The 27,582-nt window shown below is 43.0% G+C and overlaps 1 protein-coding gene across 4 annotated transcripts; it reads left to right on the top strand.

Annotated features, from left to right (window-relative positions):
* The first annotated feature begins 2,553 nt into the window (after positions 1–2,553).
* Positions 2,554–8,078, top strand: LOC106020755 (leukocyte immunoglobulin-like receptor subfamily B member 3A). 4 transcript variants are annotated; one of them, XM_021235320.2, is made up of 9 exons: positions 2,555–3,026; positions 3,193–3,228; positions 3,407–3,691; positions 3,830–4,129; positions 4,840–5,142; positions 5,445–5,495; positions 6,343–6,459; positions 6,774–6,839; positions 6,931–8,078. In XM_021235320.2, the coding sequence occupies exons 1-9, from the start codon at positions 2,993–2,995 to the stop codon at positions 7,146–7,148; spliced, it is 1,410 nt and encodes a 469-aa protein (XP_021090979.1). In that variant the 5' UTR covers positions 2,555–2,992; the 3' UTR covers positions 7,149–8,078. The 4 variants fall into 4 exon arrangements, with proteins under 4 accessions (XP_021090980.1, XP_040589982.1, XP_021090979.1 ...); XM_021235322.2 differs by having other exon boundaries at positions 6,774–6,852; XM_021235321.2 differs by lacking the exon at positions 3,193–3,228 and having other exon boundaries at positions 2,554–3,026.
* Positions 8,079–27,582: the final 19,504 nt, after the last annotated feature.

The raw sequence follows: 27,582 nt of genomic DNA, 5'->3' as shown, positions 1-27,582 counted from the left end.
TGCTCCATGTTTCAATCTAAAACCTCAGTATCTCCTTACCTGAGAGGACCAGGACAGCTCATGACCTCTGAAGACATTAGAGATTATGTCCTAGACTAAATATTTAGCAGGGAACATACCCTGTCATGTAAGAGCAATGACAGATATGAGAAACATGGGTTTGTTCTATGAATCAAGGCTGGTTTAAGAATTTCAAACATCCACCTGATACTTTCCATCCAGAAAAAGTAAAAGGGAAATATGTTTGCCATTATAGATGGAGGGAGAGAATTTGATGAAAAGTTAAGATGCATTCATGAATGTTAAAACTGGGACCAGTGCTCATGCATTGCAAATGGATTTACAAAGAACCTGTCTAAAATATTCTTCTGTTGCACAAAGGGACATATTATCATAGAAATATTTGGAATGGCATCAGTATTTTCTATGCCACATGTGTATTCTACATTCATGAAGGCATAAGGATGACAAGGCTAGTAATAGTGGTGATGGTCACAATTCAATTAAGGAGCTACAACTATTAAAGATATTGTAAGAAAAATGCCTTTATTTACAAAGAGATTAATATTATAATTAGAAAATCTGCAGGGAACTTTTAACAGGAAGATAATGCATGTATCAAAGCCACTAGAAGTACAACATTAAAAACTTAATTAAAAAGAAGCACTGGGAAGATCTTATTGTCTGAGCCATTTGTAAACACCAGAAGCACACCATGAGAATGGAAAAGCCCTACTCTACTAGAGAAGGGTCATGAGCTTCTCCACCTCATTTCCAGGTGATGTCCACTGTGGCTGCAAGAAAGGCAGATTTTTAAAGTCACTGACAACCCAGGAGGGTTCAGGAAGTTGTCGTGGGCTAAGAAGCCTTCACAAACACCGCACAAGGCCTTCGGCCCCAGAGACTTCTCATGATTTACAGCAAACCATCTGAAATCTGCACCCACTGGGAAAATGGACAGGAAATCACTCACAGTCCCTAACAGACACACATACACACACATACAAAGTACACAAAGAGGGGAATCACACAGACACTGAAAAATCCCAATTTGAAGACCCAGGCACATAGATCCTACCCAACTTGAGACTGAGCCTAGACAGAGAGGCTCTTTCTTCCTACCATGAACAGCAAGAACTGTCCTCAGGTGGTTGGACACTAGTGGACACCAGGTAGATTTCATTCAGCTGTGGTTTCAGTGACTAATTCTTGGAGAATAAACTATGAAGAATGTGTCCTGGAAGCAATGACTGGGTGGATAAATATACAATCAAGTTTCTTTCTTAAATATTTTTTAAAATTTAAATGGAAAGTAATCTTGTTTTACATATCAATCCCAGTTCCCTCTCCCTTCCATCCTCTCATGACCCCACTGACCCATCCCCATCCCATCTCCTATCCACTTCCCAGGGAGAGTGAGTCCTTCCATGCAGTATCATAAAAGTCTGTCACATCATTTGGGTAAGGGCCTAGGCTTAGAGAGTATCCCTCCATGGGGGAATGGGCTCCCAAACTCCATTCGTGTAGTAGGGATAAATACTGGTTCCACTGTCAGAGGCCCTATAGGCTGCCCAGGCTTACTGTCACCCACTTTCAGGGGGCCTGGTTTGGTCCTAAGCTGGCTCTTCAGCTGTCTGACTGGGGTTCATGAGCTCCCACTTGCTCAGGTGAGATGTTTCTGTGGATTTCCCCAGCATGGTCTTTATCCCTTTGTTCATCACTCTTTCCTTTCCACAACTGGATTCCAGGAGTTGGCCTCAGTGCTTAGTTGTGGATCTCTGCTGCTGCTGCTTCCATCGGCTACTGGATGAAGGCTCTAGGATGGCATTTAAGGTAGTCATCAATCTCATTACAGGGGAAGCTCAGTAGAAAAAAAACAATGAAATCTTGATGGAACTAGGCAAATGGATGGAACTAGAAGAAACCATCCTGAGTGAGGTAACACAGCCATAGAAAGATAAGCATGGCATCCACTCCCTCATATGTGGATATTAGACATAGATCATCAGCCTACAATCCACACCTCCAGAGAAGCTAGGAAACAAGGATGGCCCTAAGAGAGGCATACATGGTCCCCTGGAGAAGGAGAAAGGGACAAGAGCTCCAGAACAAAGTGGGAGCATGGGGGAAGTAGGAGAAAGAGGAGGGGAGAAGAGGAGGGGGGAGGGGAACATGAAGGATCAGGAAGATTGAGTCTGGGGAAGGATAGAGGAGAGCAAGAGAAGAGACACCTTAATAGAGGGAGCCATTATAGGTTTAAAGGGTAATCTGGCACTAGGAAAATATCCCCAGATCCACAAGAATGACCGCAACTAAGAATCTAAGCAAATGGTGGAGAGGCTCCCTTAAATGCGATCAGGTTTCTGGTGAGATGCTTTATGACTAAGTGCGTGTTGCTTCTGCTGTGGTTGCACCTGGGACGTTGCACCAGAGAAGGCACATGAGAGGCCATCTGTTAAGGCCACACGCCATCTGAAGGAAGTTATGTGAGGATGGTCTGGCTGAAAATGTGAAGGAGACCCAGTAGGGAGTCTTTGAGAAGGAATGGTCAGCCACTGACTACTCTCAGCTGGAGAGTTACTTCTCAGAAAGACACTAGGGCTATTTATTGCTAAGCGCTGGCCATTGATGATGTGAAAATAATTTAGCCAGATATAGAGATTCCGTGGAATTGCTGCTTCTGCAACAAGAGATTATAGCTGGGCTATAACCCTAACACACAGGAGATTGAGGGGGGAGGACCAAGAGTACGAAGACTGTTGGGCTTTGTGAGGCTCTTTCTCAAAAGATTGATTTGAGGATCTAGGTCCTGCTTGAACTGTATCAGTGGAGAAATCAGACTGTTGACTGGACATGGCAGTTCCTCTTCCTGTGAGGCCGCTGAAATGTGATAAGGGGGAGAAGGCGCGGTAGAAGTCATTCTCCCTGTGTGTCGTCCCATCTGGCTTTGTCACCAGCCTCCTACAAGGTTGCAGCCACAGGGGGAGACGCCATGACTGGGACACTGTCAGCATTCCTCTGCTTTGGTGAGATGTGAAACTGGGAGATAACACCCTGCTGTGGGGGGGCGGCTTTACTCTGCAGCCAGACATCTCAGACACCAGGACACCTCAGGAACCCGGAAGGCAGCTGAGGCAGGGAGGGCCTACTCAGTCTTCAGGGACAAATCTCTCACAGGGAACTCTCTTCCAGGACTGACTCTGGGCCTCAGGAACTCAGTGCTCACATGTAAGTGTGTCCTCAGGTGTCTCAGGTCCTCCATCTTCACTGAGGACAAGGGGGCATCTCTGGGTGAAGGACAAGGGGGCATCTCTGGGCAGTGGGCATGGAAAACAGCAGATGGGGGCTGGTGCTGTGAAACTGAAAAGCCTGGTGTCCCATGGAACAGCTACTGATTTCCTTGCAGGGAGACTCCCAAAGCCTTTGATCCGGGCTGAGCCAGGATCTGTGGTTACCAATGGATCCAGAGTGACCATCTTATGTGAGGGGACCTCAGGTGCTCAGAGTTACTACCTTTACCAAGATGGAAAACCAGGTTCCTGGTACAGAATGACTTTGATGAAGCCTGGAAACATGGCCAAGTTCCTCATCCCTTTTACTGAAAGGTCCCACGCTGGGCGTTATCTGTGTTTATATCACAAGCTTCATGGTTTGTCAGAGAAGAGTGATACTCTGGAGTTGGTGGTGACAGGTAAGGGTTCCAGCCTAATTTTCCACATTCAGAAAAGGGGTCTGTCTGTTCTCAAGACTGTTTCCCTCCCACAATTCAACCCGGAGGGACAGTATGGGCTGTGTGAGTCCATGTAACACGTCACCTTCTCCTGTCTAGGGTACTACACAAAGCCCATACTATCAGCCCTGACAAGCCTTGTGGTTACTTCAGGAGAGAACATGACCTTCCAGTGTGTCTCCTGGGAGAGATATAACAGCTTTATTCTGACAAAGGAAGATGAGAAGTTCTCCAGGCCCCAGGACTCACAGTATATAAACTCTACCGGGCATTCCCAGGCTCTTTTCCATATAGGCTCTGTGACGGTCAGTCATAGAGGAATGTTTCGATGTTATGGATACAAAAATAGTACCTATATGTGGTCTGAACCCAGCGACCCCCTGGAAATACACATTGCAGGTGAAGTATTCCCAGCAACTGTATAATAATGTTTTTGAGACCTATGAGCTCTGTCTGTTCCCTGAGGAGTCCCATACAGTAGGTTGTTGAAATAAGCCCCAAGGTCTTGACCTAGTGTTTTGGAATGTTAAAGAAGTGGTACCTGCAGAGCATGATGGGAGGGGGTGGCTATATGGCAAGAATCATGTCTTCCTTCCAAGGCTGTCCAGAATGCCCTCCTTTCTGACCTAGCATGGCCCTATCCTGGCTCCTGGAGAGACACTAACCCATCAGTGTTTCTTTGATATCAGCTTCAGTGGATTTGCACTGTCCAGGGAAGGGAAGGAGGAAATGACCTCTCCTGGCACCTACAACCCTCGTGGCCTACAACCCTAAATGGGCACTTGGGCTGACTTGAGTGCACCTGTCATCGTTGGCCAAGTATAGATGACATGGTACACACAGACTCTCTTCTGGATGACCACACCCCAGTGTCCTCCTGGATACCCTGGTCACAAGTTGGGAGCCTAGCCAGTCCAGTCAGAGACCCCGACTAGGCAGGATGTACTGTAGAAGTTCAGGTTGTAAAGGTCAACATGAGGGGTATCTTCTCATTAAACTATAGATGAAGAGATGAAGCTGAATCAGTGCCACCCAATTTCCTAGAGATGAGAGCTAGTAGAGTCTCAGGTAAAGGTGGGTCATCCCTCATTCATCCCTCTTTTCTCTAGGACAACTTAAGGTGGCACCTACCCTCTTAGTGCACCCAGGCTCCATAGTGTCCTCTGGAGAGAATGTGATCCTGCTGTGTCAATCATGGCGACAAATGGACACCTTCCTTCTGTCTAAAGAGGGGACTGCCCATCCACCCCTGTGTTTAAGATCAGTGTTGCAAACTGGGCTGTACCAGGCAAAATTCTCCTTGACGAATGTGACCTTTGCTTATGGGGGCACCTACAAGTGCTACAGTTCTGAAGACTCATCCCCCTACATGTTGTCACAACCCAGTAACCCCGTGGAGCTTGTGGTCTCAGGTGAGTGGTCTTTGGCCTCTTTGAACTATAAGGTTAACTCGTGACTCTACAATGGGAAGAGCTCTTAGTTGGGATATGAGTGAGGGGAAACAGGGAGGGCCAATCAAGTGGGCGATTCACCACCAAAAGTTGCAGAGCCTAATTGCAGTCCTTGAAAAATTGCCATCTCACCTCTTTACTGAAATTCAGAAAGTTCTAATGGGGGCAGCAGGAGACTCTTGGGTAGCAGATGTAAGACAATGAGAGACTAAGTCTCCAGGCTTAGCCTTTCTCCCTCATATTCAACTTGTCTTCTTTCCCAGAATTCTCTGGAGACCCCAACTCCTCACTCCAAGAGCCCATCCCAACATATGGTGAGTGTCAGTAGCCTCTCTCTTGAGAGTTTGCTCCATCCCCAAGCTGCCCACCAACCCTCAGCACATCTATACCTGGTTCCTCTATCGATTCAGTTTATGTCCAAGATCTCAGCAGCTTCTTCAGTATCCTAGATCCTGGGATACGTAAGGAGACATCCAGATAGAGAGGTTAGGACTCAGACTGGGGAAGAGCAGGTGGATGAGATAGAGAACAGAGTGCCAAGCTCTCCACCTGCCCATCCCTCTCCAGCATGCTCTGGAAACTAGGACCTCGCCCATGAGAATCCAAGCCCAGGGAATACCGAAGGTAGTGTTAAGATGTAGGCTCCAAGGGGTCAGAGGAAATCAGGGGCTTGGTGCAGCCTCTTTTGGAGATTCAGACTTAGATAAGCCTTTATGCTGTCCCAGTCTGTTTTTCCAGCATTGAAGGGGACAAGCCGGGTCCACATTTTTAAGTTCCTTTCAGCAGTGACCTAAGCTGGGACCTCCCCTGACATCGGAGACATCCAGAACCTGATTCTGCATTGGGGCTGTCCCTTCTTACAAAGTCACAGTGACATGTGAAAGGGCACAGACCAGGGTCATAGCAGGGAATTCAGTCTACTTCCCTCTAGTTCATGGGATTCATCTTTGGTGTGAGGAGCAATGATTCCCAGGGTTCAAGCCCCAGATTTGCCACTTCCAGCTAGGTGATCTGGCTTACTGGGTGAGGGAATGAACCCTTATTGTATGATTGTAACAAGGGCAGGTAATGAGTGCAAAGACCCTGAAGCATAGGTCTTGCACACAGTAGGTATTCAAGCAGGTGGCATGGTTCCTTATTCATGATGTTACCTTTCCCTAGGAGTTGAAAGGCACCTGAATGTTCTCTTTGTGATAGCTGTGACTTTACTTCTGTTGCTTTTTCTTCTCACCCTCCTCCTTCTCCAATGTAAGCATCAAGATAAACGGAGGAAAAAAGGTGAGTGGGTTTAAATATAGGTGATCAGGGTATCAGAAGGTGGCGGGTTTCCCTATGTTCCATCTAATCAGGGGCCAGGTCACTAAGACCAGGGAAACCATCCAGACTGGGACAGATGAACTTTAAGAAGCAATTCTGTAAAATCTCAGATGAGAAAAATGCCATCTCAATACCTGTGCAGATGTCAAGTATTCTGTATAAATTTTCATCTCCTGGAACATATCCCGTGAGCTGTAAATGTCCCCATTTTTTTGTGGATGCCTGGGCTTAAGGGAACTCCATTCTATTGTCTAACATACTTCCCTGTCTTTCAGCCCAGAGAGAGACCATTAGATTACAACTTCTTACAGAATCTGCGAAGCCAGTGACTAGGGACAGAGGTACTCAGAAGAGGTAACTCGGGACAAGAGACACAAACTTTCACCTGCCTAACAGGGCTCACTTTCAGAAAACATCATTTTGTCCCCACAGTTCGATTTCAGCTGCTGCCATCCATGAAGAAAACCTGTGCAAGAGCAAGACAATCCTGGAGAGAGAGATGTCCAAGGTCTCAGTTCACAGGGCTACTGGAGAGGTTCTGGGGTCCAAACTCTGAGGAACCAAACCCTCACTGTGGACCCAGGGCTTTTCTACCCATCTTATGCTTCACACACAGCCTGAGGATGATGGGGATCTTGACCAATGGATGAAGTCCCTGTCTCCATCTGTAGTTAGAAGACTTGGAGCCCAAGTTAGCCTAGAGGACCTTTTATTGTTCTCTCTCTCTTGTGATTTAGCAACATCCAGAGATGACTCTTCCCTTCTGCAAGCACCTGACAACTGGGTGCTCTGGTCTCGCTCTCCAGGTTTTCCCAGGACCACATTTCTCCTCCTTTCTTTCCCTTTCTGGCTTCTTGGCATCTGTCTGTTTGTTACCATGCTCCTGGGGATCTCAGAAGGTCACACGAATAAATGAGGCCAGATGCTCCCAATACCTCTGTTCACTCACTCACCCAGCTGTCACAGGAAACACCATCTAGACCAGGCTCTCTTCAGGAGTCACAGTTAGAGCAAAGAGCAAACTCACTAGCTATGAAGAGACAACATGGTAATAAATGCACAATGTATGTAGTACAAAGCAGAGCAAGGGGAAGAGTACTTATGGCAATGAACACCCTGTGAACCATGAGGCGTGACTGAAATGTGCCATCTGAGGGGAAGAGGGACTGTAAAGGTCCACAGAGACATCTAAAAGACCTGGACCTGCAGCAGGAAGACAGGGTGAGTGATTGGAGGCAAGACAGCAAGGTTAAGAACATCAGGATTAAAGGTCCCATGGTAGGGGTTCCCAAGACCCAACAGGAAAAACAGGAAGCAGCCTGTAAGCTGGTCAGTGTGTTGACTGTAGGTGCAACCATACCCCTTCTCTTCTGCGACCGCCTTTCCTGCCTCTTCCTCCCCATTCCAGCTTTAAACCCCACTCCCTAGGAAATAGCCAACCAGAATGTAGTTCACTGTGTATGGAGACAAAGAAGATGAAGATGTGTAAAAGTTCTGTTCTATATACTTGACTCCCTGGCTCTGAGGACCAATCCCACAGAGAGTGTGCTAGAACATAATAAAGGGTACTTCATGCAAAAGATCACCAGGGTCCTATTTCTCTGTTCAGAAATTCTGCACCGTTTCTTGGGGGTTCCATCCAGACACACACACACACACACACACACACACACACACACACACACAATATATATATCTTGTCACAGTGATGTAGGACCCTTGAATTCTCCTGATGGCAGTAGACTCATCAATACATAAGAAATTAGTCTTCCTGACATCCTCAGGCAAGAACCACAGAAGCACAACAGATCTCAGTCTCAGGAGTCAGTTCAGAGTTGCTGCATATCTGATTGTTGAGAACCTACGTTTATTTTAGCTTTGTTCAGCCTACCTAAGAGGGTAGAAGTTCAATTCCATCCCTTTCTAGAGCCTCAAAAGCCTTTAGTAGTCTCATGTGTAGGAGTAATGCAGAGCTCTACAGACTCCAGGGTGTGGATGGAATGGTAAAGACATTGACTGCATACAAGTAAATAGGATGGGTGATAGGTAACTACCAACTGCAGATCAAGAGTTTACATCCCTCTCTTTTGTGTTGTTGTCATCTTGTAGGAGGAGCAAATGGATACATGACAAAGTAAACTCACTCCCTATAACCCATAGTGAAACAAAAATGGTTATTTGGGAGATTTTTGTTATTTATATGTCTCCTAGAAATATTCTGGACGGTCCATGAAATAGACTGGCCATCATTTTGGTGGGATGGTCCTCTGAGGGATCATCCAATAAGGATGTATTTTAGCTATTCTTTTGCTGTTGTGATAAAACACCATGGTCAAGTATACTTTGGGAAGGAAAGGTTTATTGAGTCTTACAACTTGTAGCCCACCATCCAGGGACATCAGGGAGGAACTAAAGGCAGGAACTTGGAGGCAGGCGCTGAAGTGGAGACCTGATAATGTGCCGCTTGCTGGCTTGCTCCTCTCGTCTCACTCAGTTCGTTTTCTTACACAACTCATGCTTGATGACTTAGTGCTGGCAGCTGTCACTGTGAGCTGCCTCCTGCCACAACAGCCATCTATCGAGAAAATACCCTACAGACTTTCCAGATGCTAATCCGGCGGGGGCAATTTTTCTCAGTTGGGATTCCCTCTTCCCAAAACACTGCAGCTTGTGTCAAGTCGACATAAAGCTGTCCAGCAAGGAAGTAGCAGAGCGTCCAAAGAATAAAGTGTTCAAGCCTATGTGGGAATGCAGGGTATCCTGACCAGTTTCTTCCACAATGGCTAAAAACCAGCCTGGAGAGATATCGTGAAAATATGGTGGTTAGGTCTGTAGCTTCTTCAAAATGCAGACTAGAATGAAAGAAGCCATAATGAACAACAAGAAAAAGGTCCCACAATATTCCTAGAAATGCTAAAGGATCAGATGAAAAAGTATTGGAGTTAGACATTAAGTAAGGGATGCTATAATTACACTTTGTAACTCCCCAGTTGGTCACACATGTTAAAAGGGTGAGGAAAAACACCCTTCCTGACTAAAGTGAAGAAAACTGAAAGAGTTATTGAGAGAGGCCACAAAGGTCTGTGTAAGGAGAAACAGAAAAACACACACAGAAGACTAATTGTTAACCATTGTAAACCAGACTAATGAGGGTGGACAAGGATCTGGGAAATCAAGGTCCAAATGCAAGGAAAGCAAATGTTAGAAATGCAGAAAAAAGGATGTTTCTCATCTTAAAACGAATATAGAAATAGTAGTCCTCATGTCTTTTGATGAGGATTAAAAGACACTGATAAATGTCTTTTATCATCTAATCCTGCAACCATGGGGTTAACTGAGGAGCTGTTTGGTTTTGTTTGTTCTTCTATTTTTATTGCTGGAAGATTCCCTCACATTTATGTCATCTTGGCAGTGAGCCAACCCTCTTTCTCCATACTCTTTTTCTTCTAACTACAGGGAGAAAAAAGAAAGAAAGAAACAAACAAACAAAAAAAAACCGAAAGTAGAGATATGGAAGTCCAAAGGGGGAAAAGTTTACAGGAGACTTATGACAACAGTAACAGCAAAATCATGTGGGGAAATGGGGTGGACTTCTAGTAATAGGACTCGTTGTTCTTACAGATGACTAAGGTTCAACTTCCACAACCTACATGGTGCTTCACAGCCATCCATAATTCCAGTTCCTGGAGATCTGATGCCCTATTCTGCAAAGACATGAAGACAAAACACATATAAGATTAAATGAGTAAATCTAATTGCAGTCATCTTAAAAGCTTGGTAATTAGAAGTATGTGGGCACACCCTCTTCTAATGTGTAGCCCAGTATATATGCAGACCTAGAAAAGGTTAGATTGAGTGAGGTGACCCAGACCCAGAAAGACAATACCACGTGATCTTTCCCATCAGATGCTCCTTGCCCCAAATCTTAAGATCTAAGTGTACTCCTAATCCTTCATCAAAGAAAATTCTCTTTGCAGCAACAGAAGACCATTAAAGAAAACCACAACAAATCAAATTGCAGAGGTGTGGAGCCCTGTCCCATTGGTTAAAAACACAGCACAGTTCCCACTCTTGAGGTAGAGGGAGCATTACAAAAGAGTTGTCAGAAAGATTTCAAGAGCCAGTGGATCAGGGAATTTTCTGTGAGATTGCGTCTCCTTCTCATGCTCAGAGTTATCCCCATAAAGTTTCACCAAGATGACTGTCTAAACCTGAGCAGAACAAGCACAATAACAGTGGACATAGGAAAGTGAGGAGGGAGAGACAGTGAGGATTCAGCTCTGCATAGAGACCTAGAGACAACTAAGAGATGCCGAGAATGCTAGAAACAGTCTTTTTTATTATTACTTCAATTTTAAATAGCTTGTTTTACATGTCAATCCCAGTTCCCTCTCCCTCCCCTCCTCCCGCACCCCACCATCCCCCCCAGCCTCCCACCCTATTGCCATTTCCTTCCACATAGGGGATATCCAGAGTCTGTCATTTCACTCAGGGTAGGGTCCCCTAAGAGTCCAGGCTGAGAGAGCATCCCTCTTTGTATTATGGACACACGATGTCTGTTTGTATTCCAGGGATAAACACTGATCCACTGCCCAGGGCTTTGACCTTTGAGTATGGCAGAACAGCATTAGGCATAATTTTATTCGTGTTTCTATAGCAGCACAAAAGTGTTCAGTTTCCCCTTAGGTCTCTGGCCTCCACACTCTCAGGTTCTTGGTCACCAGAGCAGTGTTGGGGATGGTTTCCATCTCATGGTGTGGGCCCCAAAACCAATCAGATATTGGTTGGTATTCCCAAAAGCTTTGTGTTGCCATTACACCAGTACATCTTACAGGCAGGACACCATTGTAAATAGAAGGGTTTGTAGCTGGGTTGGTGTTTACCTTTCTTCTTTGGTAATGTGACTAGTACCTTCCAGTAACATGAACACTAGTCCATAGTGGTAAAGGCTTTATGTAGGCACCAGCTCAAGTTCTCCATATTCCAGGAAGTTTGCATGTGTTGTCTCCAACAACAGGACCTCACCATCAGTGTGTGGAGAACAACCAACAGCCTTGGCCCCTAGCCGAGGTTGTCCAAGTGTTTTCATAGGATTCCTTTGCCAACAACGTGATTAGATATAACATAGTTTCCAAACTGAAGGATTCAGTTGGTGACGAGAGATGTCCATTTGGGGCTCCAAAAGGAGACCATGACAATTTTAACCATAAAGTCTGATAAAAGAGAGATCTTAGACACCTGTGCCATGACCACACCTGCTTTGGGCGTGGCTACAGATGCATATGATCTTGGGAATAAAAGGGGGCAGGGGAGATGCTCGCTCTCTTTTGGGCTTCTGGTCCGGTCCCTGAAAGCTGCTGACTCACCTGGTTTGCCAGTTTCTGTTGTAAGTTCCTTCCACAATAAATAGTTACCTATGCCCTCATCAAGTGTGCAATTTGTTTTTCAGCGATAGTTAATAGCTACCAACAGGGGCAGAAAGATGAGTCAGTAGGTAAAGACAATTGCTACAAAACCAGTCAAAGCATCCAATCCCTTCACACGTGGTTGGAGGAGGGAATGCATATTTGCAAATTGCCTTCTGCACCATCCCACAAATACATTCACACACAAGTAATAAATACATACGTGTAACTTAAAAATTTGAAGAACCATACGTGAAGGCAGGTGTGGTAGTTCGTACCTATAATCTCAGGATCTGGGAGGACGAGCTAGGAAAACTTCACGTGTTTCATGGGCATCCCGGGCTGCCTAGTGAATTCCATTCCAGCCTGATGTCCAGAGTGAGATACTGTTTCAAACAACAGTAACAACAAAGGACCAGATGTGGTAGCATATTCCTGTGTTACAGGAACCAGGAGGACTAGGAGTTCAATATCATCTTCAGTTACACAGGGTAGGAATAAGCCTGGAGAACATGAGACACTTTGTCAAAGCAAAGGAACCAAACAAACAAATAACTATGGATGAAATATAGGAATGGTAGCAAAGGCCTGAGGTAGCAATGGAAGTAGCGTCAACTTACTGTCCTTAATGCCTCAGGGTCCTGGCATGCACAGACCCATGACGATTTTCTGAATGCCTTTTTTTAACCTGTGTGTGTATCTGTTTCCACTTATAGTGACCAGAAGAGGGCGTTGATCCCTGGAGCTGGATTCCCCGGTGGTTATGAACCACCCAATGTGGATATAAGCACAGTTCCTCAGTAAGCTCAGTACTCACTCTTAATGACTCAGTTATCTCTCCAGTAACCTGACATTCATATTTAGAAACATAAACAGCATGAGGCCTGGAAAGATGGCTCACTGGCTAAGGACACAGAATACTATTCTGGGGCGGGGCCTGAGCTTGGTTTCCAGCTCACACATCAGAGAGCTCACAACCACCTGTCATTCAGGACCCATAGATATCTGTGCTTCGGGTCTCAGAGGATGACGACACTCATATGTACGTACCCACATTCACATGTGTACCTGGAAATAATAAAAAATGAGAGAGTGGCAACAGAATAATCATGAAGAATTTCATGCCAGTGTACATGAAGATGTAGACAAAATGTACATATGCCTCAATGCTACTGAAAGCTATTTTTGTTGCATAGTAAATGTAACATCTGACTTGCTTCCTACATACTGGACACCCTGTCAGTAGAAAAGTTTCCCATTTGGAAATCCTATTTTTAGAAGCTTTGCTAATGACTTCTTCCAAACATTTCTGCATTTAAGAGATTAAACTTTTTGAAACTAGAGAAAGAGGAAGCATAGCTCAACATAATTTATCAGAACAGGAAACAAAGTGATGAAATTTGCAAGGAAACCAGAAAATGAGGAAGAAAAAAGATATCTCACATCAACCTAAATGTTATCACTTTAAAAAATAATTTAACTGAAATGTTATGCATGGGGAGGGCAGGGCAGTCAATGAGGCCTCTGGCGGTGGAACCAGTATTTATCCATAGTGCACAAATGGATTTTGGGAACCCATTCCCCATGGAGAGATGCTTTCTCAGTCTGGATACACAGGGGAGGGCCTAGGTCCTGCATCAAATGATGTGACAGACTTTGATGATCCCTCTCTGAAGAGTGGATGAGGGGTGGGATGGGGGAGTCTGTGGGAGTCATGGAAGGATGGGAGGGAGGGGGAACTGTGATTGGTATATAAAATAAGATTGTTCTTAATTTAAATAAAAATCAATAATAAAAAATAATTTAACAGACATGGAACTCAAAAGATTCTATTTGAGCTGGATGGAATCTGGCAGCCTCCTTCCAGCAGTCTGGGTTCCTTTTTTATTTTTAAATCAAAAATATTTTTCTTTCTCATGTAGTACATATTGCTTACAGTTTCCCCTCCCTTCATTCTTCCTAGTTCCTCCCCCAATTCCCTCCCATCCAGATTTGCTCCATTTCTGTTTCATTAGAAAAAGATAGGCTTCTAAGGGACATTAACCAAACACGAAAAAAATAAAATATAGTAAGATGAAGCATAAACTTTCATGTTGAAGTTGCATATGACATCACAATGGGAGGAAAGAGTCCTAAGAGCAAGAAAAAGAGTGAGAGACCCACTCATTCTCACAGTCATGAGCCCCATAAAATCACTAAGCTAATAGCTATAATATATATGCAAAGGACCTTGTAGCCCTGGTCTTGCTGCTTTAGTCTCTGTGAGCTCATATGGGCCTTTCTCAGGCAACATAGAAGGTTGTGTTCTCCTGGTGTCCTGTATACCCTCTGACTCTTACAGTCTTTCTGTCTCCTCTTCAATGGGTTTTTTTTGAGGTCTGAGGGGAGGGATTTGATGGAGACCTCAAATTTAGACTCTCTTTCTATATAAAGTCTGGTCATGGGTCTCTGCATCTGTTCCTATCTGCTGCCAGAGGAAGGCTCTCTGATGATGATCATGTCATTTTAAAACATAGATTATATCATTTGTATCTCTGGATACATGTTTAACCTCCTCTTGCACATCTGGGGTTGTAAGTTTCGTGATCACTGATAAGCCATGATAGAAGAGAATTATCTTTTACAGTCATTTCCCCCATCAGCCCCACACAACTTTCAAGAGTCCAGAGGCATATTTTGCCAAAGCATGACAGCCTATTCTCAGACTAGAAGCTCTTGCAGTTTCAAGGATGTTAGACAGGAAGAAAATCTCCAAGCTACCAGGCAGATTGCCAAGTCCTGAGCAGGGTGTTATAAACTGTTAATTGTCAGATTGTCAATTGTCAGTAGGCTCAAGAAAAATTCCCAGGCCATAGCTTATGCAGGTATTATTCAATGTCTAGATAACACAATACTTATACTTTATGTTTTATAGGATTTATTTATATATCTAATCCTGGCATTCATTTCTTCCCTGGTCATACCACACCACAGCGAATCTACACAAGTTAACCATTTTAAGAAAGGGAGGTTCTGATATCCCATTCTTTTGTCATTTTTCTAGACCATTTTTGCCCATCAATATAAGTCTTTGTGTAGGGTAGATGTAACTCAAGTCAATCTAAGTTTGTTGTTGCATCTTTCTCTTAAGGGGCATACCATATATAGCTCTTAGTCTCATCTGTCATGTAATTGCCTGATAATATAGTGGGAAGAGTCTTGTACATTATGATCTGTTGCCAACTTTTCTAGCCTACTGAAAGTACAGGGAAAGATGTTCCAAGAATATCTTGGAGCCAAAGGGATTCACAAAGAGATCTCTAGCATTTGTATTACATCACAACCTCTGGATCACCTTTGAGTAGAACCAGATAAGAATATCTCCATAAAAGAGGGAGGGGTAGTATGGTCAGGACTTTCCTGGGGAAGCTTAGAAGCAGTACTCCTGGGAGAAGGCATAAATGACTCACAAGGAATTTCCCATCAACTCAATATCCCCAAGTTGTATAAATATTAAAAGGCTCCCAATCAGGCAACATGGGGAGATCAGTACCAAAGTTGGCATGGTAGGAATCAATAGGCTCAGCTTTGCTGGAACTTTGTCAAGAAACTGTGCTGGCCTTATGATATGGCTGTGCCACTGATATGAGAGTGTAGAGGAATATCATTAGGAATCATTTTATTAATATTTTTAGGCCAGTCATGCTTGGTTTTATTCTAGCTCTCTTGGCTATCTGGTCTCTGATTCTTGATTACCCAAGCAGTGTCTGCTATGGGATTTATCTTGGGGAGTGAACCTTATCTCAAATCAGACATTGGTGGGCTACTGCCACAAGTTTTGTGCCACCATTGCAATAGCATATTTTGCTGACAGGACAGATTGTAGGTAGAAGGTCTCGTGGCTGGGGTGGTGCCCACGCTTCTCTTTCAGTATCCTGCAGAGTACCTTCCCATACCAAAGAGACTAGAACATAGGGGCATTGTGGCTACAGGAGACATGTTCATGTTATTTATAACATGGCAATTTGAATCAACGAAGTCTTTACTAGAGTATTAAGATTATAAATAAAATGGAAGAAAATATGAGGCTAACACCTTATGGACAGGTGTTTTGTTACATGGTTTATAGAAAGGCCTTAATATATTTTTGCTTTTACAGCAAAGTAGTGATAATGATGGTTTTTAACTATTCTACAATATCCTCAGCTGAATTATGATTCCATGAATGTTACATATTTTATTCTAGTGTTGTCTTCATTGGCTAAAAATTTTGAACTTTCTCTCTTAGAAAGGGGTTGTTCTGTAGTTAGGTTATGCTCTGAGTACAAATGTTATTCAGATTATTTTATAGCCACTACACACCTCAGAAAAACACATTCAGCTTGATCAACTACATCTTCAATTAGATTTTAGTTGATTCAATCTTCCCCAAAGAGTGTTGATTGGCAGTTATTAAAACATTCAAATTCTTTCATTTGTTTTAAAATTTTATGGTAAGGTTAAAATTTTGTGTTCAAGTATTAATCTATCTGGAATAAATGTTCTTCCTAAGATGATGACTTTTGGACAAAATAATACTAATTTGACATTGTAAACTCTGCCGCCTTATTTGAAAATTCAATTATTTTAAATACACCTCTTCATTCTCCATTAAATCAATCCATTGCTAAATTCAGTCCAAAATTACAACTTCAGGAAAGCACCATTGAAATGGCCATGAAATTTCTGTTTTCAAGGAAGTTCAAAAATAACGTTTTCACTATCCTGTAAATTAACCGGAAACTGACAAGGAAAACATAGAATTTCTGAAAGAATGATTTTTAGGGAGTTTTAACTTGCCTTATTTTTATCATTTTCTCCTCAAGTTCATCGTGACCTGATGAATCAATGTCCTGCCACCACAGTAGCTATATGGTTGTTATGGCTCTTTAGGGTAGCAAAAATAAATCATCCTATAAAAGAGGGTTGGCTAGCTTGTGTTACACAATGGGAGTTGGGAAGTTCAACAATGGCCGTTTGGAACTGGAAGAGTCTGAGAACTTGATAGCTGCACAGTCCATGAAGCCAGATGATTCGGTAGTCCTACTCCGGCACTGAAGGTCTGGAATTCTGGAACATTCCTGGAGTTTCTGGCCTTTGGTTTATTTTGGAAGACTGAAGAAACTGAGTTCTGATGGCAGGGGCCATAGTAATTGCAATGAAGAAGTCAATGCACTGTCTACCAAGAAAAGAAAGGTTGCAAGCAATGCTGCTCTCTCCTGGGAGTTTTTTGTACCTGGGTTGTTGCTGGAAAAGTGTCACACACTCTTGGAAAGTGTCTTCCTCTCTCAGTGTATTCTTACTGGAAATACCTTGCATGGACCCACGCTGAGTCTTGTCTTACTTGATTCTAGATCCACTGAAGTTGACTCAAGATTACTCATCACATTGTGACTGAAGTACCTGAGCAGTCCAAGACTGTATAGAATGGCTTTATAACTGTCCCCTAGTTCCATAAAGTAATAACTATAAAATTGTGCCTGTTGGCTCATGCAAATGTAACGTCTATGAGTATCAAATGTGCAGTGTAAAATGGGAGAAATTCAGAAATAAGAGTACCATATTACCAAGTTTCTTAGGTCTGACCACAAATGTGCAAAAAACAAGAAAAAACTAGGTTCTACCATGATTAATAAGCTTGTTTTTTTTTCACACGATACCACATGACAACCCACAAAATGGAAGAAAAAAAGTGGACTTTTGGGGGGTGTTTTTCTTTTTCTAGTTATTCTTTTCTCATATATTATATCTCAACCACAGATTACACTCTCTCTTTTCCTCCAACTTCCTCTCTCCTCCTCCCCCATATCTGTTTCACCCCCTTTTCCCTTCATAAAGGTCAGGCCTCCCAGGGATATCAACTAAACATGACACGACAAGTTACAATAGGACTAGACACATCTTCTCACATCAAGGCTGCACAAGGCAACTCTCTATAGGAAGAAAGGGGTCCCAAAAGTAGGCAAAAGAGTCAGAGTCAATCCCTGTTGACACCATTCGGATTCCCACAAGAACGCTAAGCTATACAACCATAGTGTATATGCAGAGAACCTGATTGTCAGTTCAGGCTCCTTGAGCCCCTATGATCTCTGGTTGGTTGATTCTGTGGGTTGTGTTCTTGTGGTGTCCTTGACCATTCTGCCTCCTACAGTTCTTCCTCCCCCTCTTCTGTAGGATTTTCCGAGCTCTGCCTAATTATTGGCTGTGGGTTTCTGCATCTGTTCCTATCAGTTGCTAGATGAAGTCTCTCTCATGATGACTATGCTTGGCTCTGGTATACGAATATAGCAGACTATCTTTAAGAATCACTTAATTTTTATTTATTTATTTACTTATTTATCATTTATTATTTATTTATTTATTTTTGGTCAGTTTTGTTTGGTTCTATCCTAGGTCTCTTGGCTATCCAAACTCTGCGGCTGGTCCTCCAGGCAATGTGAGGCACGGGCTCCCTCTAGTGGCATGGGTCTCAAGTTGGGCTAGTCACTAGTTGGCCGCCCCACAAGTTCTGTACCATTGTTACTCCAGAATGTCTTGCAAGCTGGACCAATTGTAGGTGAAAGGTTTTGTGGCAAAGTTGGTGCCCCAGTCCCTCTACTGGAAGCCTTGCCTGGTTACAGGACAAGGCAGGTTCAGGCTCTAAGTTCACCTTTACTAGGAACCTTTGCTAGGGTTAGCCTCGTAAATACCAAGGAGTTTCCATTATTTCTACCCTATCCTCTAAATGCTCCCAACTCCAGTCTCTCTTCCAGTTCTCTCCTCCTCCACACTCCCACATGATCTCTCTTGTTCCCATGCACACCTGCCCCCAATCCATCCTCAAAATCTATTCCATTTCCCCTCTTCAGCCCCCCCTTGTCACTTAGCATCTCTGGGTCTTGGATTGTAGTATGATTATCTATTACTTTAGAAATAATATCTACTTGTAAGTGAGTGCATGCCATGCTTGCCTTTCTGAGTCTGGGTTACCTTGCTCACTATGACTTTTTCTCTAGTACCATCCATTTGCCTTCAAGTTTCGTGATGTTATGTTTTTAGCATTTGAGTAATACTCCATTGTATAAGTGTAGCTTTCATTTTTTTTTTACCAGAAAGTGCTATACATGACAAGAGAGGAAAGCAATGAATAGTCCTAGCCAGATGTCACTATGATGCATGACAATAGCCAACATGGTAAGGCAACTCTAGAGGTACAATAGCAGCATTCCTATTTGAGTGGTAGCCAATAACTGCCTAATTGGACTTATAGCTCACTTACCAGGAGGAAAATCATGCCAGATACTAAAAATCTAGCCAACTGCCCTGGGCAAGCAAGGTAATGCATGTAAGGGGAGAACCTTATACCTTGACATTATTAAACCGGCATAATTCCTATCTGCATTCTAAAGTGTGTCCCTGCACCCACAGATAAGAGGAGCACTCAACCCTTGTCAAAGAAGCTTCTTGTTGGGAGACATCATTCTGTAAATATGTGTCTGATTGGCTTGAATAAAGCACTGTTTGCCAATAGGGAAACAAGATAGAAGGAACTAGGGGTATAGGAGGATTCTGGGAAATGTAGTGAGGAGAGCTCTGTCGCCATGTGATCTCTCTGGAGGAATAGATGTGGCAAGAGTGTGTCCTTGTAAAGATAAGTCCTTATAAAAATATATTAGCAATTATGGGTAAATAAGAAAGCCAGAGCTAGCCGATAAGAAACCAAGCAAATAGCCAACAGCTAGTGTCTTGTGTGCTATTTGGGGGCAGAAAACTGCAGCAGGGCCCAGATGGCAGGTGAGGAAGACAACATGTTACACTTCTCTTTGTAGAAAACAAGAAACCATTTTAGAAAACCACAACTAGTCATAATGCCCAAATCAGATGACCATGGGGAGTCCAGCTTCAATAAATATGTCATGTTCAACACAACTTCTGCACCCGAGGCTCAGGAAAAATCAGGAAAGGAGAGATAAGAAAGATTATAAGAGCCAGAGGACTAAGAAGTCTGTTGGGAGACTGTGTCTTAAAATAACAGGGAAGCTACACTCATGATATCTCAAAAATGTGCCTAAAAAGTTCTTAACAATGAAAATAGAAAGAGACATTCTAACTCTAAAGGGGAAAATTTCACAGGGCATTTCTTAGGGTTTCAGTTGTTTTGATAAAAAGCCATGGCCATATATTCACATTTTTCTCCATTCTTTCAAGTCTAATCCCGTAGTCTTATTGCCAACTCTTCTTCAGAGCTCTTGTGGTGGCCTTCCCCTGATGGGGAAGTCCTGTGTCTATGTAGGGAAGCAAGATAGGTGGGACTAGGAGTCTAGGAGGATTCTGGGAAATGTAGTGAAGTGAGCTGTCACCATGTGATTATATATATAATATATATAAACATATATTATATATATAATTAAGTCAGAGCTAGCCAATGAGAAACAATAGCAAATGACCAACAGCTTCATAATTAGTATAGTGTCTTGTGTGTTATTTGGGGGTTCAGACAGCTCTGCAGGGGCCCAGGCAGCTAGCAGGAAAATTAACCGTTACGTTCCCCCACCTCATCTCTGGTAGAATCCATAGATTTCTCCTTATAACCTTCCTATCCATCCTGTTAGGCTGGATGAAACATTAGTTCATAGCAGAAATATAAACCATCATGTTGATCTTGTCTTTGGTTTTCACTAGTCAAACTAGTCACAGGATTTGGTATCCCTGATCTTGATGCCAGAAGTAAATGTTGCAATGCTGTACCATAGCACTGTCGTGTTGTGTCTGATTTCCACAACATTTTCCCATGTCGATTATGTGGAGAAGTCCTAGTTTTCTGTGAGCACTGATAGAAGCCATGTTCAGTCTGTATGCACCTTTTGTCCTGGTAGCTATGCCTACAGTCCACATGTCATGGAACAAAAATTGACCTTGGTAATGAAATAGATAATATTTCTTAGAAAATAAAGTTTTAGCGTCAGATACCTGGGCTTATTCATGCTTCTATTGTTTTGTTCACTAAATCATGAACAAGAAAATTTACTGTGTACAAGACTAACAGTTCACCCCACACTCTCTAAGCTGGGCTTATCCTGGTGAAAGACCTGCATCCCCAGAGAGGGTCTAGTTGTAGACATTGTACTAATTTCTTCCAACACATTTTCTCTGTCCTGATCCTCCTCACCATCTCCACAAGAACCAATTTTGGTTCTTATCAACCATGTTAAGATCACAAGCTTATGCAACTAGAAATCCAGGATCTCTGATATCCTCCCATGGGGCCTTTGGATGCTTGTACATATGTAGCATGTATATGTATACAGAAACACACACACATGTGTGTGTAAAATAAAAATTTAAACTAAATATAAAAGGGATAAGATAGTGTGATACCTAGTTGATGTCATTAGTCTATTGTCCAGCAGAACCATGCCCTTTTCTTTAACTGATCAATCACCCACACCTGCCCTTCAGCTACAAAAAGCTGAAATGCTACAGAAGGAACCAACAGTAAAAGAAAATTAGATTAGGCTGTGAAACACAGGTACTTAAGAGAGATACAGGGAGTTTATTGAATTCAGTGGAGATTCAGGCTGAACAATCTATGGCCTTGCTTCACTCTGATGTTGAAGGAAGGAACTGTAGCAAAGGACCTTGATTCAATTTTTCATTCCATAGATCTTCTATTAAGATGGAGTCCAAAGAAAAAAAAGATAAATGGGAGATGAAATCTTCTAGCTCAATTCCCTCCACACTGGTTAAGCACACATATCCAATGGTTCTGCATTCATGGGTCATTATCCTGTTCGTAGCTCTCATATTCCCTTTCTCAGGACCTTGCAGCCATGAGCATATAACATGTGATCTATTAGTGAGATTACCAGATGTTCTAAGGGAGGATTTACTCAGATTACCCCATGGTTGATGTATTTCTAAGATGAGTTTATTATCTCTAGGACCTAAGAATACAACTTGAACTTGGGGCATTGTAGACCTGGTTTCTGAGCTCACAGTGCATCACAGCTTGTGGATCTTGAGAGGATTTCCCGTAAAGATATAACTTCTTCTCAAGCCATCTGGACATCTTCAAAATTGTAACAGAAAAATGAATACTTATAGGAGCATCTTTTTATTGTTAATTTTATTTAAATTAAAGCAATATTATTTTTACACATCAATCCCAGTTCCTTCTCCCTCCTGTCCTCCCATGCCCCTAACCATCCCCGAATCCTACCCCTATCCATTCCTCATGGAGGATAAGGCCTCCAATGGGACATCATCAAAGTCTGTAACGTCATTTGATGCAGGACCTAGGCCTTCCACTATCTATCTAGGCTGAGAGAGTATCCCTCCATGAGGAATGGGTTCCCAAAGTCCATTTGTGCACTAGGGATAAATACTGGTTCCACTGCCAGGGGTCCCATAGACTTCCCAGGGTCCCCAACTGACATACATGTTCAGGGGGGTCTGGTTTGGTCTTATGCAGGCTCCCCAGCTGTCAGTCTGGAGTCCGTGAGGTTCCACTTGCTCAGGTCATCTGTTTCTGTGGGTTTCTCCAGCCTTGTCTTGACCCCTTTGCTCCTTACTCCTCCCTCTCTACAACTGGATTGCAGGAGTTTGTCTCAGTGCTTGGCTGTAAATCTCTGCATCTGCTTCCATCAGCTACTGGATGAGTAGGAACATCTTTAAGCACCACGTATTTACAGTAAACACATAGATGTAGACTGCTACAACCCAATACCACAGAAGAATGATGTAAGAGTATCCAATACCTGCTTGGGCTTACTGGAGGCCCTGTCTCAAAGAGAAGAGGATGGAGACAAGATCCCCTGAATGGATGGGGAACACGGCGAGGGGTGGGGGGGATTGGGACCTGGGAAGAAGAGAGGGGGTGAAGAGGAAGAGAGTTGGTCATGGGGGAAAAGGAAGTTGAGGGGGTGGGGGTAGAATAGGGGGAAGAGGGAATCATAGGATCGAATACAGATCAGGCACCAGAGCGACCTCGAGTGATCTAAAGGGATAACACCAATTGGCAAGCTAAGCAATAGTGGAGAGACCACCTCGAATGCCCATTCCTGATAATGAACTTGATGTCTATAACCATCCGGGAGCCTTCATCCTGTCACTGATGGAAGCAGAGGCAAACACACAATTAATCATTGAACTGAACCCAAGGAACCCAGTGACAGAGAGAGAGGAGTGATGAGCAAATTGGCAAAGAATGGGCTGGCAAAACCAGCAGAGACAGCTGATCTGAACAGGGGAGAGCTCTTGGATCCCAGACTGACAGTGGGGAGGCCAGCATGGGACTGATCTGGACCCCCCAAATGTGAGTGTCAGCGAGAAGGCCTGGGCAACATATGGGGCCCTGAGCTTTGGATCAGTGTCTATCCCTGATATACAAACAGTCTTCATGTGCCTATAGCACAAAGAGGGATGCTCTCTCAGCCTGGACTCTTAGAGGAGTGCCTGGACCCTACCCAGAGTAAAATGACAGACTCTGGATATCCCCTATGTGGAAGGATTTGGCAATTGGGTGGGAGGGTGGGGGGAAAGGGGAGTGCGGGAGGAGGGGAGGGAGAGGGAACTGGGATTGACATGTAAAACAAGCTATTTAAAATAAAAAAATTGAAAAAAAAAGTTAATGACAGCAGCAAAAACAGACACAGATGCCCCACTTTTGGGTGAACACTCCACAGTCACTTCCTCTGCATGTTATCAAGTTGTTATTCTCTGTGTTAGCTGCTACCCATTAAAGAATGAAGGCCTAAAGGACTTACTGATACATGGAAAGATGACTATGCAGAGGGCTGTTTGACACTATGTTTATTTAGTTAAGCAATATTAGTAGATTCCCCCACAAGGCCTATAAACCCCCCAGCTATGAGTTCTTGTTCAGATTTATAGTACCCGATATGAGTTTCCTCTTGTGAAGCTGTCCTTAAATCCAGTCAGAAAGCAGTTGTTTACACTAACAACATTCATGTCACTATTGCTTCAGTGGGTATATCCTGCCAACCCGAGTCTTAGTGTATCTCATCTAGCTCGCAGATGGTTAATGCCATGTGGCTACTCACTAGTAGCCTTCATTGTACCTTCGTATACTATGAAACTTAGCTGATAGGGAGTAAACATTCAGATCATTACCAGTTTGATTTACCCATGTGTTGTGACTAAAGTATTATGGTATCTCAGGGAATAAAGTCTTCTATGATAATTTCAATAAGAATGGCCCCCATAGATTCATACGCTTGAGTACTTGCTTCCCAGGTGGTGGAACTTTTTGGGAAGGCTTAGGAGGTGTAGCCTTGTTGCAATGTATATGTTACCAGGGACAGATTTTAATGTTTCAAAGGACTCTCGGCATTCCCCGTTCTCTCTCTCTGGCTTGGTGGTTATCTGTTAGCTACGGCTTCTACACCGTGCCTGCCCACCTGGTGCCATGCCCCCTGATATAATAGTCATAGACTAACCCTTTGGAACTGTAAACTGCAATAAAATGTTTTCTTTTATGAATTGTCTTGGTCATGGTGTTTTATCACAGCAATAGAAAAGTTGCTAAGACATCTTGCTATTGAGTCTTCTGGGAACCCAAAAGCTGTTGCAGTAGTCAGTATTGTTTTGTAAGTCTTTGATCTCTGTGTGTCCAATGGCATAAAGGGAGATAACCCATACCTGGCACCAGGCTTTTTCTTTTTTTGGACCCGCTGTGGCCTTTGGAGGGAACATTATCCCATGTCTAGGGTAACTCCATTCAGATCGCACACACACACGCACACACACACTGATCTCAATCTTTTAGAATTTATATTATACATGCACACAATTAAATATGATGCGATCATATATAATTCCAACTTTCCTCTTTCAATTTCTCAGCATATGAAATAGTGGGTTTCCATGTGAGTTTGTACGAACACCTTAGTTATGGGTGTTTTTTTTTTTAGCCATGTAATTCTTTTTTTTCCAGTTTAAATTTAGATAAGAAACGAGGTTGCTTCACAAGTCAGTTCCAGGTCCCTCTCCCTTTCCCTCCCCTCCTCCCGTGCCCTCCCCCCCCCCCGTTATCCCCTCATTCCCCCAGGGAGGGTGAGGCCCTCCATGGGGGTGTCCATAGTCTGTCATTTCATATAGGGCAGGGCCTAGACCCTTCCCCAAGAGTTCAGGGTGAGAGTGCACCTCACATTGTTCTATGGGAGTCAGTTATGGCTGTTTTTTTATCCTCCTTCTCACACCCATCCTGTCCTCACTTAAACCTCCCCATTATTCTCCTCTATACTTCATACCACCTTTCAACTATCACTTACTCCTTAAGATCTTCCTTACCTTCTTCCTCCCTGTACTTGTCACTTTCTAGTTTCCTAGGTTTCTATGGTTACTCCAAGCCAAACACACAAATTTAGCTCCAAACCTAGGCTCTTCATATGCAAGAATGCATGCAGTATTTGTATTTCTGAGCCTGGATATCCAAAAACAGTATACTTTTTCCAATTCCATCCACTTACCTACAAATGTCGTAATTTCATTGTTCTGTACAGCTAAATAAAATTCAACTGTGGACAAAGAGCATGTTTGCACTGTTCATTAATAAATTCATGGATATCTGGCCTGGTTAAATTTCCTAAGTATCATGACTAGAGGTGGAGAAGTCTGGAATGAAATTATGCCCATCAATAGCCCAGCATGAAGGGAAAGAAGCTGATAAGCTTCACTCCTAGCTCAGGATCTACTGGTATCTAGTGATTTCTGGAACATGGACCAGTTCTGTCATGACATCATCAGTGTCAAGATGATTCGTGCTTTGACCTCATAGATGAAGGAATATTTTGTATTCATCCAAACTGGGGTCTAGCAAAAACTGAATACCCTGAAATTATGAAAATTACCTTTCTGGGAAGTTTATGCCAAGGGATGAAGTGGGTTTTGATTTCATATGAAACCCTCCCAACCCAAAGAAAATGGTTTCTTGAGGTTTCATTCGTAGCATTTCAGGAAACACGATGAATCCATGCTGGATATCAAGAAGACATAAGAATTCAGGAGCAGGAATGTGACCTTAAATAAAACTAAGATGTGCCTTACTCTCCATTGGTGGACTCTCTTTATTCCATTGGCACATGTGAAAAGAATGTCTTAAGTATGGAATTGAATTCCTCAGAGGAATCTGTTATGTCTGAAAAGAGAAATGTGCGTCTTATTGTGACAACTGCAGAGGTAGAGTTGGGAAATAGCTGTTTCACTTCCTGTAAAGCCTTCTGTATTAAAAAGAGGGAAGTACAAGAGACGCCCACAAACACCATCCTTTCAAGCAATATAACCTCTGGGCTCTTTGTTCTCCACCCCCAGCACAGTGGTGCAGGCAGGAAAATTGTTATCATTACTGAAACTTAGCACTCAATGCCTCCTTCATGAGGAAAGACCACAGGTCACATTTTTCTTCTTGCTTTGAACTTTTAAGAGAGTCCCGATATTTTACTGTAACATCTCCTCTCATTTATGAGCATATTACTAAACTGAATTTTAATAATTATTTTAAACCAATAATTAGCTATAGGAAAATCCAGTCTTCATATATGACAACCCTCTGCAAGTCTCCATGAAACAAGAGAAAGAATCAGGAATACATAAAGTGTGGTTTTCTTCCCTGCAGTTCCTAAGTCTGAGCTCGTAGTCTTGCACAAGCTAAGGAAGTACTCAACCACCAAGTTGTGTACCCCTCTTTGATTAAGTGCCATTTCTGGGGAACTTGCTGTCAGATATATAGCCATGAGCAACACAAGAGGAGCAGGCCAGCAGACTCCATTGTTTTTTGTTGTTGTTTGGATAATCAGATGAAGGGGCTTACATAGTGGTTGGGTCACAAGTAATTCCATCAAAGATAAATGAACCTGGTTCATCTCCAGATAATGTCAAAGATGTTAGTCAAATTTCTGACCCTTACTGCCATGTATTCCAGGTGTAAAGTTACACATATTTTCCCATAGTTCTCTTTATGAAGAGGGTGTGCAAAAAATTCCACCCACCAAAACACCTCCCCTCAAACAACAACACAAATAGCAAAATGTGAGTGCTAGAGGCTCTGAGTTCCATTCCTAGAATAGGACAGAAGGTAATAGCAAATCTTTCTTTAAAAAAACTAGTTATTTTGGCATGGAGACATGGCTCAGCTCTTAAAGGGTAGTCTCACAACCAAAATTCCTAGTTATTTGATAATTTCGTTGTTTAAATTTAATTTTTTCAGTTTACATTCCAACCCCAGTTTCCTCCCCTTGTCCTACCTCCCCACCTTTTCCATCCCACTCCCCACTACTCCTCAGAGGGATCAGGCCTCTCCTGGGGAGTCATATTTGGCAATGTCAAACAGTGTGTTTTGATACTATTCACCGTTCCCCTAAATTATCTGTAAAATTGGTCTTTCTCCATTCAAGGGTCTTCTGATTCTCTTTTGCTACGTATGGCCACGATGATCTGCAGATCTCAAGCATATTATAACATGCCATTCATACACACTCAGAGCATAAAAAGATACTCCGTGGGCATGTACATCATGCAACACCTTGAATCTCTCACGCCCCAAACCCACGTTATATCTTGGCCTGAAACCCAGTGATGGCTTAAGACACCATGACTCCATGAACTGATGAATGAATTGCTCACAACTGACTCAAAATGATGAGCCTCAGAGATAAAAGCCTCT

Source organism: Mesocricetus auratus, unplaced genomic scaffold (genome assembly GCF_017639785.1).
Source record: "Mesocricetus auratus isolate SY011 unplaced genomic scaffold, BCM_Maur_2.0 Super-Scaffold_100037, whole genome shotgun sequence".
NCBI classification, from domain to species: domain Eukaryota; kingdom Metazoa; phylum Chordata; class Mammalia; order Rodentia; family Cricetidae; genus Mesocricetus; species Mesocricetus auratus.
This window is presented reverse-complemented; position numbering and strand designations above follow the sequence as displayed.

Excerpts from the sequence above, each read along its gene's own strand:
- LOC106020755 (XM_021235320.2), top strand. The coding sequence starts at position 2,993 with ATGACTGGGACACTGTCAGCATTCCTCTGCTTTG. Across the intron at positions 3,229-3,406 it reads CAGGAACTCAGTGCTCACAT|GGAGACTCCCAAAGCCTTTG; the intron begins GTAAGTGTGTCC and ends ATTTCCTTGCAG. Across the intron at positions 5,496-6,342 it reads AGAGCCCATCCCAACATATG|GAGTTGAAAGGCACCTGAAT; the intron begins GTGAGTGTCAGT and ends ACCTTTCCCTAG.